This window comes from Octopus bimaculoides, chromosome 16, assembly GCF_001194135.2.
Source record: "Octopus bimaculoides isolate UCB-OBI-ISO-001 chromosome 16, ASM119413v2, whole genome shotgun sequence".
In the NCBI taxonomy this organism is placed as follows: domain Eukaryota; kingdom Metazoa; phylum Mollusca; class Cephalopoda; order Octopoda; family Octopodidae; genus Octopus; species Octopus bimaculoides.
In genome coordinates, this window is record NC_068996.1 from 9,851,451 (window position 1) to 9,865,836 (window position 14,386).

At 35.2% G+C, this 14,386-nt stretch overlaps 2 protein-coding genes across 7 annotated transcripts in view; one reads left to right on the top strand and one right to left on the bottom strand.

Annotated features, from left to right (window-relative positions):
• LOC106875951 (putative uncharacterized protein DDB_G0284213) overlaps window positions 1–7,003 on the bottom strand; it is a 57,777-nt gene extending 50,774 nt beyond the window's left edge. For both annotated transcript variants that reach the window (XM_014924286.2, XM_014924285.2), the window contains exon 1: window positions 6,912–7,003. In XM_014924286.2, coding sequence (XP_014779772.1) covers window positions 6,912–6,965 — 54 coding nt within the window. In that variant the 5' untranslated portion in view covers window positions 6,966–7,003. The remainder of the gene's footprint in view (window positions 1–6,911) is intronic.
• Window positions 6,210–14,386, top strand: part of LOC106875949 (E3 ubiquitin-protein ligase Bre1) — a 51,350-nt gene continuing 43,173 nt past the window's right edge. For 2 of the 5 annotated variants that reach the window (XM_052973514.1, XM_052973515.1), the window contains exons 1-2: window positions 8,071–8,206; window positions 13,144–13,295. In XM_052973514.1, the coding sequence (XP_052829474.1) occupies window positions 13,191–13,295 (105 nt within the window). In that variant the 5' untranslated portion in view covers window positions 8,071–8,206; window positions 13,144–13,190. Of the gene's footprint in view, window positions 6,305–8,069; window positions 8,207–8,423; window positions 8,448–10,284; window positions 11,021–13,143; window positions 13,296–14,386 lie in introns of those variants that run through there. The other 3 variants (XM_014924282.2, XM_014924283.2, XM_052973517.1) reach the window with 3 other exon arrangements.

Sequence of the window (14,386 nt, forward strand, 5' to 3'; positions counted from 1 at the left end):
ATCATCATCATCATCATCGTCGTTTAACGTCCGCTTTCCATGCTAGCATGGGTTGGACGATTTGACTGAGGACTGGTGAAACCGGATGGCAACACCAGGCTCCAATCTGATTTGGCAGAGTTTCTACGGCTGGATGTCCTTCCTAACGCCAACCACTCAGAGAGTGTAGTGGGTGCTTTTACGTGTCACCCGCACAAAGGCCAGTCAGGCGGTACTGGCAACGGCCATGCTCAGAATGGTGTCTTTTATGTGCCACCCGCACAAGAGCCAGTCCAGGGGCACTGGCAACGATCTAACTAAGTTGAAACACCTCTCCTTCAGTTGTAGCATGACTATGTTCTTTACATAGATTGTAACCCTAAAATTATTTTACAACAGATTGGTTATACGTTTTTTCAAGAGGGAGAAAGATGTTATAAAGTATAATGTCCCAAATTTTATATATTTCTAACAGTGCTAAACACCCAGTCTACAAGCAGAAAGCAATCTATTTTGTTATTTTATTTTTTGTTCAATACAGTTTCTGTCAGGAGAAAGTGAACACGATTATGACATTTACAGGTCCAGCAAGAGAATTGGTTCGACTGATTTGGTTGTTGTTCAACTTCAATAGCTACAAGTCAATCCTTGTGAGAAAAATATGGCTGGGGAGAGTTTTCCAGGGAATTGATATCCTAGAGATGGCAGACCAGGTTTAGTACAGTAATCCCTTGCTATATCACAATTCATCTATTGCGGTTTATTATTGAAGCTTACATCGATTCCTCTATGGTGTTGTTTTGCATTTATGAAAAAATAAATATATACAAATTATAAAAAAAAAAGAAAAAAATATACAGTATTGTTTCTACTTCATGAATTTTCACTATTGTGGGGTTTTTGGAACATAACATACACGATAGTCAAGGGATTACTGTAGTTAGTATGGGGCCTAGTGTCTATTGTGACAAGGAAAAGAGAAATGGTTGTGACATGTTGTGGTATTGGTGATATGTAACTAGCTAGGTCTCAAGAGTAGAGATTGTAATAGTAGCAACAGAAGAGGCAGAATGAAGATACAGCATATAAACAAACTAGAGACTGGCATATATTAGTCATAGAGTTGTTACCAACCAGGCAGATATCTTTTTCCTTTTGTTTTAGAATATTTTTGTGTGTAGGAGCAGCACTGTTCTGGACGTGTTGAACAGCATTTCAATATCAGTACCACTTGAGTTATGTACTGTATTTTTTTTTTTAATATCCTGTCGGCATTCACCCAGCATGAATTGAACCGGTTCCAATAATTGTATTCAGAGCATTGTGAACAGAAAGCCAGCCATGCACAGCAATCACAGACGTCTCATGTAGAGATAGTCAACCAATTACAATTCCAGCAATGGACATTGAATGTGTGAAAACCGGATATCAATCCTGTAAATCTGTTTTCAGCTGCCCCCCTCACTGTTTACACCATCCTGGGAGTACATGAGTCTATGTTCTCATGAGTTTTATAAAACATCAACAGTTACTCAGAGCTGAAATATCTTGTGGCATTAAGAAGAGTGGTTTCCATTTTGGTATTTTGCTACATAAAAAAGCGTTCAATATATTCTGTAAAGTGGTTGGCACTAGGATGGGCATCTAGCTGTAGAAACCTTGCCAAAACAAATAATGGAACTGAAGCTGCCATGACTCTGCCAAACTAAAGGTGATAAATAGCAAATATCAGATTCCATTCTTGTGCCAGAATAGTGAAGGTCTACCAAAACGGTCTCTGCCCCACCAAGCTATAAATTATGTATCATTATCAGCCAAAACTACTTGGTCCACCTGTCTTCTTTCCGGGTGTAATCACTTTTATAACTTCATTTCTAGATCTTGTACTAAATACTTTACCCATCTATTATTTCCCATCATTAAATTCTTATGTGGGCAAACCCTGAAACAGAACAGTATCTCGTTTAAAGGTGAGCTCAGTGAGAGCTAGGGATTATCTGCAACACCTCTTGCTTATTAAGGGGACAATACTTGAGGATAGACAACATATACAAGAACATGTCATAAAAGGTTTATCTTTCTTTTAAAAAATTATTTTCAAAGTTTAGCAGTTTGAAACAAAATGTGAACCAACAAAGGAGTAACTACATGGTTACTCAACTTTCATCTTGCTGGAAACACCAGCCTAATGTCTTCAAATTTGAACTTAAAAAAGGAAGGACATATTAGTAAATGCAGTTACAAATATATAAAAAGACTGGACTGTTAAGGCTGGAATTCTTTGATAATATGTCTGCTTGGTCAGAACTGGGCAAAGGCTAAACAACAACCACAAAGAAAACAACAAAACTAAATACTAACTTGCAATTGTTCTGGTTGGTCATCAATCTCATTAATCTTTTAGTCTGGGAGGACTTGACCCACCTCCTCCAAATGACTTAATATAAAAACATTTAAAAACATGCACGCATACATGCACACACACACACACACACAGCCAGAAAATAAAAAGGAGATCCAATTTGTTAATAAGCAAGCAAAATAAATTCCAGTTCCCAACTGAATTTACATTACAGTTCTATATTTAAGAGATGAGGGATTATGTACATTATTTACATTTGACAGATATTTGTCCTCATCTTGTTTGTTGTTAACACAACGTTTCAGCTGATATACCCTCCAGCCTTCTTCCGGTGTCTTGAAGGCTGGAGAGTATATCAGCCGAAACGTTGTGTTAACAACAAACGAGATGAGGACAAATATTCATCAAATGTAAATAATGTACATAATGAATTTACATTACTTTCTCATGTTCTAATTCATCATCATCATCATCATTTCACATACTGGCATAAGCGGGACAAATCACCAAGCTCCAAGTTACAGCTCACCTTGATGGGCTGGACGACCACATCTCATTTGTACATTTTATTTTTGGTGTGTTTTCTATGGCTCAATGCACTTCTAAAACTAATCACTTTTACAGAGTATACTTGGTATATTTTATCCTGGCACCAGCACTAGATTAGCTGTCATGTCCTCAACAAGAGTTTTCTCTATACTGTTTCCGCTGCACCGAATGTACTCAGTACATTTTATCCTAACACCAGCATATAGAGGTTTTCATATCCTCAGTAAGATTAAGAGGCCTCTCTACTTCATACCTGTTTGTTGTCCAACCACTTTATTTATAATGGAAATTTAAATACACCAAAAGTGCTAAAAGTGACTCACAAAAGTCAAAAGTTAGTTCTAGATTCTAGATAAATTTTTCTTCTACAAGCAGGGTCGGATTTATACATAGGCTAATGTAGGCCATGGTCCAGGAGCCCTGAGCTTGGGGAAGGGGTGTTGTGTTCTAACTCAAGAAAAGCCTAAATCTTGGAGTTAAAATTTTTTTCAATATATTTGCAGCAATCAATGAAATAGTTTGTAATTTGTTTGCTTTTTTTAAAATCCAATAGTTCTTTTAACATTATTGAGCCCTTTTTCATTCATTGGGCCGTTTTAGATTCAAAAGGCCATTAAATTTAACTGAGTTCCTCTGAATCTATTGACATCCCTAGATTTAATGGGACCCTTTGTATTAACTTGTGTTTTAAATTAGCAAAACTGCAAGGGCCTCCAAAATCAACTGGTCCAGGTGCCCCACTAGGTCTAAATCCAGTCGTATTTGCAAGAGACACCAGCTGATCTCTGAACAAACTGTCCACATACAAAAAAAAAAAAAACCTAAGCACTAGGAACTGTTCATTTAGTTCCTTATCGACTCTAGTTCCTTAAGTAGGATCAGTAAAAACAACTAGGAATAGCGTGCGTAGTTTCACACTCGTATAATTCTACTAAGTTTTACCCCGATTTTTATATGAATTTTTTCTTATTATACATGAGTAAATATGATAGACATATCAGTTTACATATTAGATCAAATCCTATTTTTATCAGCTCTGAACAAGATGAAAGATCGATAATGCCTTCATTCTTTCAAAATCAATCAAATAACTACTAATCATTATTCCTTAGCGCTAGGTCAAACCTGACCGAGCAGATATATAACAGGCGTTCCAGCCATAACTAGTCCATTCCCCCCATCTCAGACACAGTATAATAAATAAAATGTTATCCAATGTGTCAATCTTTCCTTAAAAACTATACCCAATGGATATAGTTTGGGAGAAATCTGGTTGCTAATTGCAGCGGGCTAAAAGATAAACGCTGAGTGGAATCTCCCCTCAATTGAGGAATTTTCCTTATTTAAAGCTTTATTCTTACCATGATGACTTTTGTTAACATTTTGTCTATAGCTAATAACCTCAGTAAATTTTCAGATTAACACCCACAAAATTTTCACTAGGGTATTAGGGTTAGGGTTTTAGGGTTAGGGTTACGGTTAGTGTTAGGGACGGAATTCCCTAACCCTAACCCTAAACCCTATCCCTAAAACCCTAATCCTGACCTTAGCCCTAACACCCTAGTGAAAATTGTGCAGGTGTTAATCTGAAAATTTACCAAAACCTCTTCCTATTTTTGTAACCTAGTCATTGCGATGTCTTTATTTTTGTGTTAGGGCCCAAATGGCTAATAAAGAAATCATTGTCAGACAAAATGCCTTGCAAATATTTTGTTATGGTCCTTTATGTTCTGAGTACAAATCTCACCGAGGTCGACTTTGCCTCTCATTTTCCCAGAATAAAGTACTGATATCGATATAGTTGAGTAATCCCTTCTCCCAAATATGTGGTCTTGTCCTAATCTTAGAAATCATCATCGTCATCAAGGTAGTATAATGCCGGTAGAAGAGCAGACAAAGTACCCTGTATTTTTTTTTTTTTCTTTGCATGGTTTAGTCACAAGAGGAAAGGCAGCATCTATGACTCCTCACATTTGTCAGGGTCTCCAGGATTGGTTGTGTGCATGGTGGGGAGGGGTAGTTTATTTTATTCTTTTTCTATTTTATTAATTTTTTTTTTTTTACAGAAACCCACATTTTCAGCTTTAGAGATTCCGATTCTGAAAAAAAAAATTGGCAAAAATCGCAATTTCAAAATTTCACAGTATTCCTCATTTTACTGTGGGAAATTTCTCTGAAAGAAATCTTTGCAGAAAGGTCGGTAATTTTTCAGATTAACACCCGCACAATTACCTAACCCTAAAACCGTAACACTAACCCTAACCCTAAACCCTAATCCTAACTCTAAAACCGTAACCCTAACCCTAACCCTAACCCTAACACCTTAGTGAAAATCGTGCGAGTGATAATCTGAAAAATTACCGAAAGGTGAGTAGATTGATTACATATTTCTTTCACTATTTTATCGCAGTTTTTTTCGCCCAACAAATTCTTGTGAGAGTTGGCTGTTCTTTCTAGCATGTGTATAGCCTGCTTGACGGCCGGAGGCTTGAGAGGGGAAGGTTTGGGGTAATTTTTTAAATTTTTTTTTTTTGAAAAATTAAAATATTACAAATAATTTATTTTCAGAATCATAATCTCTGTATTTTTTCTACGTATTTCGCCAAAAAAAAATTCTGAAAAAAGTGAAAAATGAAGAAATGGGGGTGGGGGATAGAAATTTTGAAATTGCAATTCTTGCCAATTTCTTTTGGTAATTTTTCTGATTAACACCTGCACGATCTTCACTAGGGTATTACGGTTATGGTTTTAGGGTCAGAGTTAGGGTTTTAGGGTTAAGATTAAGGTTAGTGGTTAGGGTTAGAGTTACGGTTAGGGACGGAATTCCCTAACCCAAACCCTAAAACTCTAACCGTAACCCTAACCTTAAACCCTCACCCTAAAACCCTAGTGAAGATCGTGCGGGTGTTAATCTGAAAAATTACCTTTTTTTTTTCAGAATCGGAATTTCCATAGCCAAAAACGTGGATTTCCGTAAAAAAAAAATTATTAAGGGTGGGAGGGGTTCGGTTACGTCTCTACCATGTGCGCCGCAGAATAGCAAAACTGATCGAGTGTTGAAGAAAAAGCTTAACAGTGTTTTAGCTGACCATTCCTCGTTTCTGGAATCGAATCCCAGTAGAGTTGACTTCATCACCCATTCCTCGGGTGGGTGGGAAAGGTCGATCAAATAAATACCAGTCATGTGTAGAGGATGCAACTACAATTATCCAGCCCACATCACTTGCATTGAACCAATAAAATAAACTGATATACTCTATCGATAAATATGATGATGAAACGTGTCCAGTATACGTAGATCTAGGCGTGGTTGCTGAATTGCATACCTTAAAATAATGCGCATCATTTGGGAAGTTTAGTCTCAAACTGCACATTAGCACTTGACAATTTCCAAGGTGTCGCTGGGATGTTCAGGTGAGTCGATCATTTCATTCTCTAAATCTCTATCTAACCCGGCATGAGTGCCTTTAGCAGTTCCATTATATTGCAAGAATTCTAGCCAGGTTTTCCAACTGAGAAAAACTTCCCCTACTTGTCACCAGACACAAATACCCTGAAAAGTGTTAAAGGCACTGATCTTTCTTCTGTAGCTAAAATAACACATACTTTCATACATGTATACATAATTATTTATATAGGAGCTGAAATTAGAGTCAGCTGTTTGACAATTCCAATCTCAGCTGACAGAACACATTTCAGGGAGATTCTAAAAATAATACGCATAAATGAAAACAATCAAGGCAGAAGAAAAAGAAACATGTTAAGTTAGTTGATAACATTAGCTACCTAACAGGATTCTTATGACTAGTGTAAAGAATGATAATTATTTTTAAGTTTAGGAAACGAAATCAATTTATAAGACAAGATTCTAAATTCGTCTGCTGAACGCAGAAGCATAACTTTCACACGCTTTCTTGCTTATATCTTTTTAAAAAATGTTTTTGTTACCAAAAGATGCTTTCACATTTCGAACACAGTTTTCGTTTCCATCGAAATAAGCTGTTATAATTGTTATATTTACCTGAAGGGCCTGATATACAGGATTAATGTCCAACTCGTCAACGTCAGCTGCCATCTTGATAGCAACATAGAAATACTCGGCAGTGAATATTTCTAAAAAAAAAAAAAAATTTTTTTCATAATTGAAAAATGTATTGTTTAAATCAGTTTTTCGATTTAGTATAATTTTATTTCATTTTTTTTAAATTTTCAAATCTGAAAAATGATATTTTTAATAACAAGCCGTCAAACAATTTATTTTAATACTTTTGTGATTTTATTTTTCTGATATTACTGTTTACACTGTTGATCATTTATAATAATAAAAAATGAAAAAAAAGACGCATACAATTAACATCAAATTTCATAAAATTAAATTTCCTAAATAAAAATTGATTGTAATTTTTGCAGATTAAACATTTGCTTCTTGCATTATTACCGGCATCATACTAATAACAGTAAATATTTACTGCATTGAATGTAAGGAGAAGCAGGTCTTGCTTCAGTGAAGTTACACTAGAATAACAATCATCATCATCATCATCATCATCGTTGTCATAAGCAAAAGAAGAGAACTAAGAGGAAAGTTATTTATTAATTATTTTTTTTTACAGAAGCTTAATTGTTCTCCAATTTCTAAATCATATTTTTAGACAATGTAAACGTAATAATAAGATAAATATTAGTATTTTAAATTAAAAACTATCTAAATGCTAATACAGTTGTAAACTAAGATAGCGATCTTACTGGTTAGAGAGTAGTAATTTGCGGAAGTAATAAATAAATAAATAAATAAATAAATAAAATGATCATTAGGATCATAAATTAGGGTATATTTTTGTGATGTATCATAAAAGATTTTAAAGTATATTTTAGGGATCTTCATTTAAAAATTAAATTATATTCAAAATCAAAGCAAGACAAACGGTATTATAAATAGCCAAGTATAACTAATTGCTTCCGTTTATGATTGTGGCGTTCTTAAGTTGTATGTTTCTTTCATTAAAACCAATTGTTTTATAATTAAAATCATAAAAGTTAAAATACATCACATATAGTTATAAATTGAGTTTAATATAAATATAAATATATATATATATAAAATAAAAGTTTATTGGAAAATGTTAACACTTGTTTAAGAGTTCAGAATTGTTTAATTAACATTATAGTTTCGCTTTTAAAGTAAATTACAAATTCATTCTATTCTTATATTCTTGATATTTTTAAAAAGATAAAAAAAAAATTCAGTAAGTTACTAAAAAGCTTCTAGGTTCGAGACTATTTTTGTGCAAAACATGGCGGTTTATATGCATTGAGGTTGGTAATATTTATAATGTTTCACAAACTTGTTTGTATTGATTGTATTTCTCATTTGATTTTCCTTTAAAAGTTCCCTCCCTCCCACTATATGTACATTATTACTCTCTCTCAGTGACAAAACTTCATTAATGATTGCCATGATAAAATATGATACGTTTGATTCCCATCTATCATCCGATTGCTCCGCGGTCGCAACTGCAACGATTATAGATTGCCATGTGATAAATTAACGATGCATGTATGTATATGTTTCTGTGTAGATTTTAATATGCGTATATTTGTGTTTATAATGTTGTACACATATTTACACACACATATATATATATATATAGTATTATATACATTGATCTTGTAACTTAGATCGGCCGGTAAACAATGGTATGTGTCAATCTGCAAGTTAGTTTTGCTACAAGATCTATGTATGTTGATTATATATATATAATGTGTATTTATATATATGTATATACATAAATAAAACGTAACTACATACATAAATATAAGGTATGTGCGATACGATCGAACAAATGTTTTTATACCTAACTGCATAATTCGTGATATATATATATGTATGTATGTTTAAACGGTTTTATTTGTCAATTTATCTCTAACCATTTAGAGCTATTATAATACAAACTTTCTTTTTTGTCAGTATACAGTTTAAGATCCGATCACGAAAGCAAAGAAGAAGAAAAAGAAACAGCCTACTAGATGTAAAAAAAAATGTGTAGAGAACGAATATGAAATCAAAATTTTTTTCATGAAAGTAAAAATTAGGATTATTATTTTATTACATAAATATTCCAAGTTGTTTCCTTACTACACACACACACAATGTGTTTATGATTATCACAAAGCAAAGCTATCAGATTAATCCCCAGGTCAAGCATGATCGAGTTGACCTGTCTATAGTCAAAAGCGTTCCACTTGTGATCGCATCCGTACTTTTGTTTCAAAGCACAGTGTACTCCTTATTGCTTAGCCTCGGATCAGTCTTGCTCGAGTAGATTTATGGTGAAAGACGTTTCAGACGTGATCATGATCATCCCATTGTTTTTGCATATCTCGGATTATTTTATTCTCTCTACCCTTCGTACCCTCCACCCCGTTCAGCTCATATTATTTTGAATACAAGCCTTATGATTAAATACAATGGCACAGCACACAATACTATGAATTGCCAATAACAATTTGTGTGTTAGCGTGTGTGTAGACAGATAGATAGATAGATAGGTGGCTGTGTGGTTAAAACCTTGCTTCCCAACCACATGATCCCAGGTTCAGTGCTACTGCGTGTCACCTTGGCCAAGTGTCTTTTACTATGGCCTTTGTAAGTGGATTTGGTAGACGGAAACTGAAAGGAGTCTGTCATATATATATAATATAATTAATATATATATATATACCTGTGTGTGTGTGCGTGCGCGCGCACGTCTTTTTTTCTGTGTTTGTCCCCCAACACTGCTTGGAAACTGGTGTTGGTGTTTTACGTTCTTGTAACTTAGCTGTTCGGCAAACGGGACGGATAGAGAAAGTACTAGGCTTAACGAAAAAATAAGTCTTGTGGTCGATTTGTTCGACTAAAACCCTTCAAGGTGGTCCTTCAGCATGGCCATAGTCAAATGATTGAAACAAGTTAAAGTTTTTATATATATATATATATATATATATATATATATATATACACACACACACGTGTTTATATGTGAAAATAAATAAACTCATATGAATGTGTGTGGTTATATATATATGTCTGTGTATGTGAGTGCATAAGCACCATTAACCTGAATTGGAAAATTTAATGATGTCAGTGACATTACGTATGCGATCAAAGGTAAATAGACCTTTTTAGATTCTGAGATCATGAGTTCATGTTAGGTTATATAACTTTATTGGCATCCTGTATGACAGATTCTGTTATTTTCCTTTATCTGAATCAACTATTGTTCATTATCTTGATTCACAAATCTGTACTTAGAAAATACCTCTTTGCTTTTCATTCAAAGTATGTAAAAAGTGAACTTATCTCCAATAAAAGTGAGCCTCCATTATGTTTTTTTCTTATTTTATTTTTCCAGTGTGCCTCGATCTGCTAGAAACAGTAGCCATTCTGTTTTAACAAAAGAGGAATACATCATATCTGACATAAAAAGACCAGATGATCACAACTGTTGAATGCCTTTCATCAGAGGTCTGCTTGTTCAAGGTTGACCTGGGATTAAACACCAAGAGATCCTCTATAGCAGTCATTGGCAGCTTGCAGCCTACACAACTTTCTGATTGTCCTGCCTAGCTAAAAAATTACCTTGGATTTTTTAGTAGTGCAGCCCACCTGATGATGAGCTGTGCCCCATGCGGCTCACTTCTCATAATAGGTTGCCTTTACCTGCTCTATGCAGTCACTCAAGTAGAAATAGCAGTCAAATCTCTTTGAAATCTCATCATACTGTCTTAAATAAACAAGTATACCTTGTATTCCCTAAAACGACAGGATTCTTATGCTTTCATTATTAATCTGCTTAGTAAGGACTGACTTTTAAGCAAAGCAAAACTGAAACCAGTGGAAGAGTATCTGTGTATGCCATCACTTGATCTGCTAGAAATAGCAGCCACATGTCTGCACCATATTCTTTTTGGTTGTTTGCTAAGAATTGGAAACATCAGTAGAGCATTGGAGAGAATGCCATGCAGTATTTGTTCCAATACCTTGTGTTGTGAGATCAAATCCCATTGAAGTCAACTTTGTCATTGATCTTTTCAAGGTCAATAAAAGAATTCCAATCCAAGGCAGTGGATTAGCAAAACTAATGCAAGGTACACTTGTATGCTTCAGTAATTGCTAATCTTAGCAAAAAAAAAAAAAAAAAAAAAAAAAAATCAAGCTGAGGTTTGTGCATATGTGTTGATGCATGGTCAAGTTTAACTCACGATAACCTCTATATAGAAAAAGAATACCTTGATCATAGGTCTTCTGGACTAGCACTAATCTGGAGCTAATATTGAATCACTTTTTATCTGTCATTTTATTCTGTGGTTAAGCATATTTTATTATTTGTTTGCCTTTTTTTTTTTAATATTGAATTAAGCTACTATCATTATATGGTAAACTTTAACCCTTTAGCATTTAAACCAGCCATATCTCACTGAATATTCTGCCTGTTTTATGTTCAAACTGACCATATCTGACCTCTCACACCTACCCTACAATGTCATTCTAAAGATAAACTATCATGTCATTGAAATCTCCAATCTATAAGATAATGTATGATTAATTCAAAACAATGTGAATAAATAAGGATTAGATTTGACAGAGTAATCTCAATGTTAAAGAGTTAATCTTGCTCCTAAAGTACATAAAGGTCCTCATTTTAAATTAAACCACATCTCGTAATTTTGTCCCATTCTTTGCTTTCCACCCATCCTTTAATTTCTTTCCTGTTGTCTTTTCATAATCATTTCTACAACCTACACAGAGATTTTACTTCCATTAAATTCTCAAGTGACCAGAATAATCAAAGCAGATTTATAGGCTTGTTAACTTATGAAGTAGTTGTATGCTGTCAACTTAATGTGACAGTCCCCTGAAGGGAATAATACTGCTGTTGGTTAGACCTAGGAAGCTGCACCACTTCCTGTTGGCCTTGACAAATTTCCTGTGTCCTTATGTTTACAAGGGGGAGACAAGCACCTCCATCCAGCCAAACCTGCATCCAGGGACATGTTTCTGAGACTGATGATGAGCAAAGACTCAGAAACATGTCCCTGGATGCAGGCATGGCTGGGTGGAGGTGCTTGTCTCCCCCTCGTAAACATAAGGAGACAGGAAATGTGTCAAGGCCGACAGGAAGCGGTGCAGCTTCCTAGGTCTAACCAACAGCAGTATTATTCCCTTCAGGGGACCGTCACATTAAGTTGACAGCATACAACTACTTCATCGTATCACTACTGCATAAATCTCTCTGAGAGATTTAGAAATGTATTATTTCTAAAAATGTTAACTTGTCTTAATAAATTGACATATATTGTCCTGTATGTGTTGTGTCTGCAAAAGTCGATGCTGGAATAACTCCAAACATATGTCTACTTGAGCAGGACTGATCTAGGTTAAATAACAAAAATGGATACATTGGATAATGTAGTTCTAGATAGATTGTCTACAATAAGATGTTTGGTCTCAGCTGGAACACCTTTAATTACAAATTTGCTTGATCAAGGCTGACCCAACTTAAATCACCGTCAAGGATGAACTTGATTCCATTTTGAGTACTAGATGCACTCTGTGTCAGTAATTGACAAGATAAAATAGATAGTGACTGGAGCATTATTGATAACAGGTCTTCTAGTTCAGCACTGTTGACTTATTACCGAAAGAAACAGTATCACCAAGAAAGATCAGATTGCATAATGTAGTCTTAGATACACTGAACAAAATACAGGATGGTCAAGGCTGAGTAGTATTGACTGTAGCCCTTTGGTATCAGAGCTTCCTGAGACTTAACAACATCAAAGAAAGATATGTGACATTAAGTATTCCTAGATACACTAAATCTAAAATACAGGATGGTCACAGCAGAAACACTTTTGAGCATGGATCTTCTGGAATAAGGCTGATCTTGGGATAAAACAACACTGAGAAAAGATACATTAGCTAACCCTAGATAGACCATATTTGAATTAAGACAGAATGGCCACAGGAGAAACACTTTTGCTCACACATCTGGCTCAGAGCTAAACAACAGCAACTAATATATAAAATTCATAGAAGAAAATATTTTAATCTTGTGTTTTATTTTCTTATTCTTTTGCATTATTGAATCTGTATATATAATTGTTTTGTTTTCATTTTGAAATTATTTGAAAGATGCCACATAAGAAAAAACAAAACATGCATTTTCATCATTTTATACATTCCGCTTATCTCCTAATTTGTTTTCCAGGGTGTCAATGAAGTTAAGGTGTCTCCAAAACTGACAATCCTAACAGCATGGCAACAAAACGGCCGGCAGTTGATGATCCAGGGGCCGCCGGCCCGCCAGACAAAAAGCTGACTCGTTTTGACCCTGCCCAACTGGGTAACATATCATCCCTTGTGAGTATGACATTTTTTTTCTACTGTCATCGTATATATGGAGTCTGATCAAAAAGTATTGGGACTGGTGCTATAAAAAGAAAATTTATGACACATATCAATTCAACATTTAATCCCCTTCAAAGTAGTCCACATTCTGAAGTCACACACTTTATCCAGTGTCATTTCTGTTGATGGAAACATTCATGGAACTCCATTTTTGGCATAGATTTCCTTGGCATCTTAAAATCCTGTTGAGATCTTCCAATGCAAAGATTGAGCCTTTGTTTTGAGGTCATAACCCTAAACCCATTGTTATGGCTGTTTTGTAAAAGTTTTCGTCTTCCTCAACACAAAGAGATCCTACCCACGGGCATATGGCGTAGTGGTTAAGAGCAAGGGCTACTAACCCCTAGATTCTGAGTTCGATTCCAAGCAGTGACCTGAATAATAATAATAATAGCAACAAAAACTATGTTAGGAATGAGAACCCAGTTTCGAAATTTCCCCATGACACCTGATGAGGACAAATATCCGTCAAATGTAAATAATGTACATAATTCCTCATCTCTCAAATATAGAACTGGAGCTCTTTGCTGCTTCGTTACCATAGCAAGAGGATCAATACTTTTTTAGCAGAACTCATATGCTTGAGTAGTGTGTGCTGGAAGTGACATTGTCATCATCATTTTAATGTCCACTTCTCAGTGCTGGTATGGGTTGGACAGAATTTGTTGAAACAGGTGGATTTTCTATGGCCAGATGCCTTCTCTGTTGACCTTGCATGTTTTTATGGAAGATTGGAAATAAAGGACACTGCTTGCATGATGTTGACACTTGTTTACATCTATCACAAAATGTCAAGGCAAGGAGACAGTAATACACACATACATACATTATAGGTCAGGTTCAGTCCCACTGCATGGTACCTTGGGCAAGTGTCTTCTACTATAGCCTCGGGCCGACCAAAGCCTTGTGAGTAGATTTGATAGATGGAAACTGAAAGAAGCCCATCATATGTTTGTGTGTCTGTGTTTGTCCCCCCCAACATCGCTTGACAACCGATGCTGGTGTTTACGTCCCCCGAATAAGTCCTGGGGTTGATTTGCTCA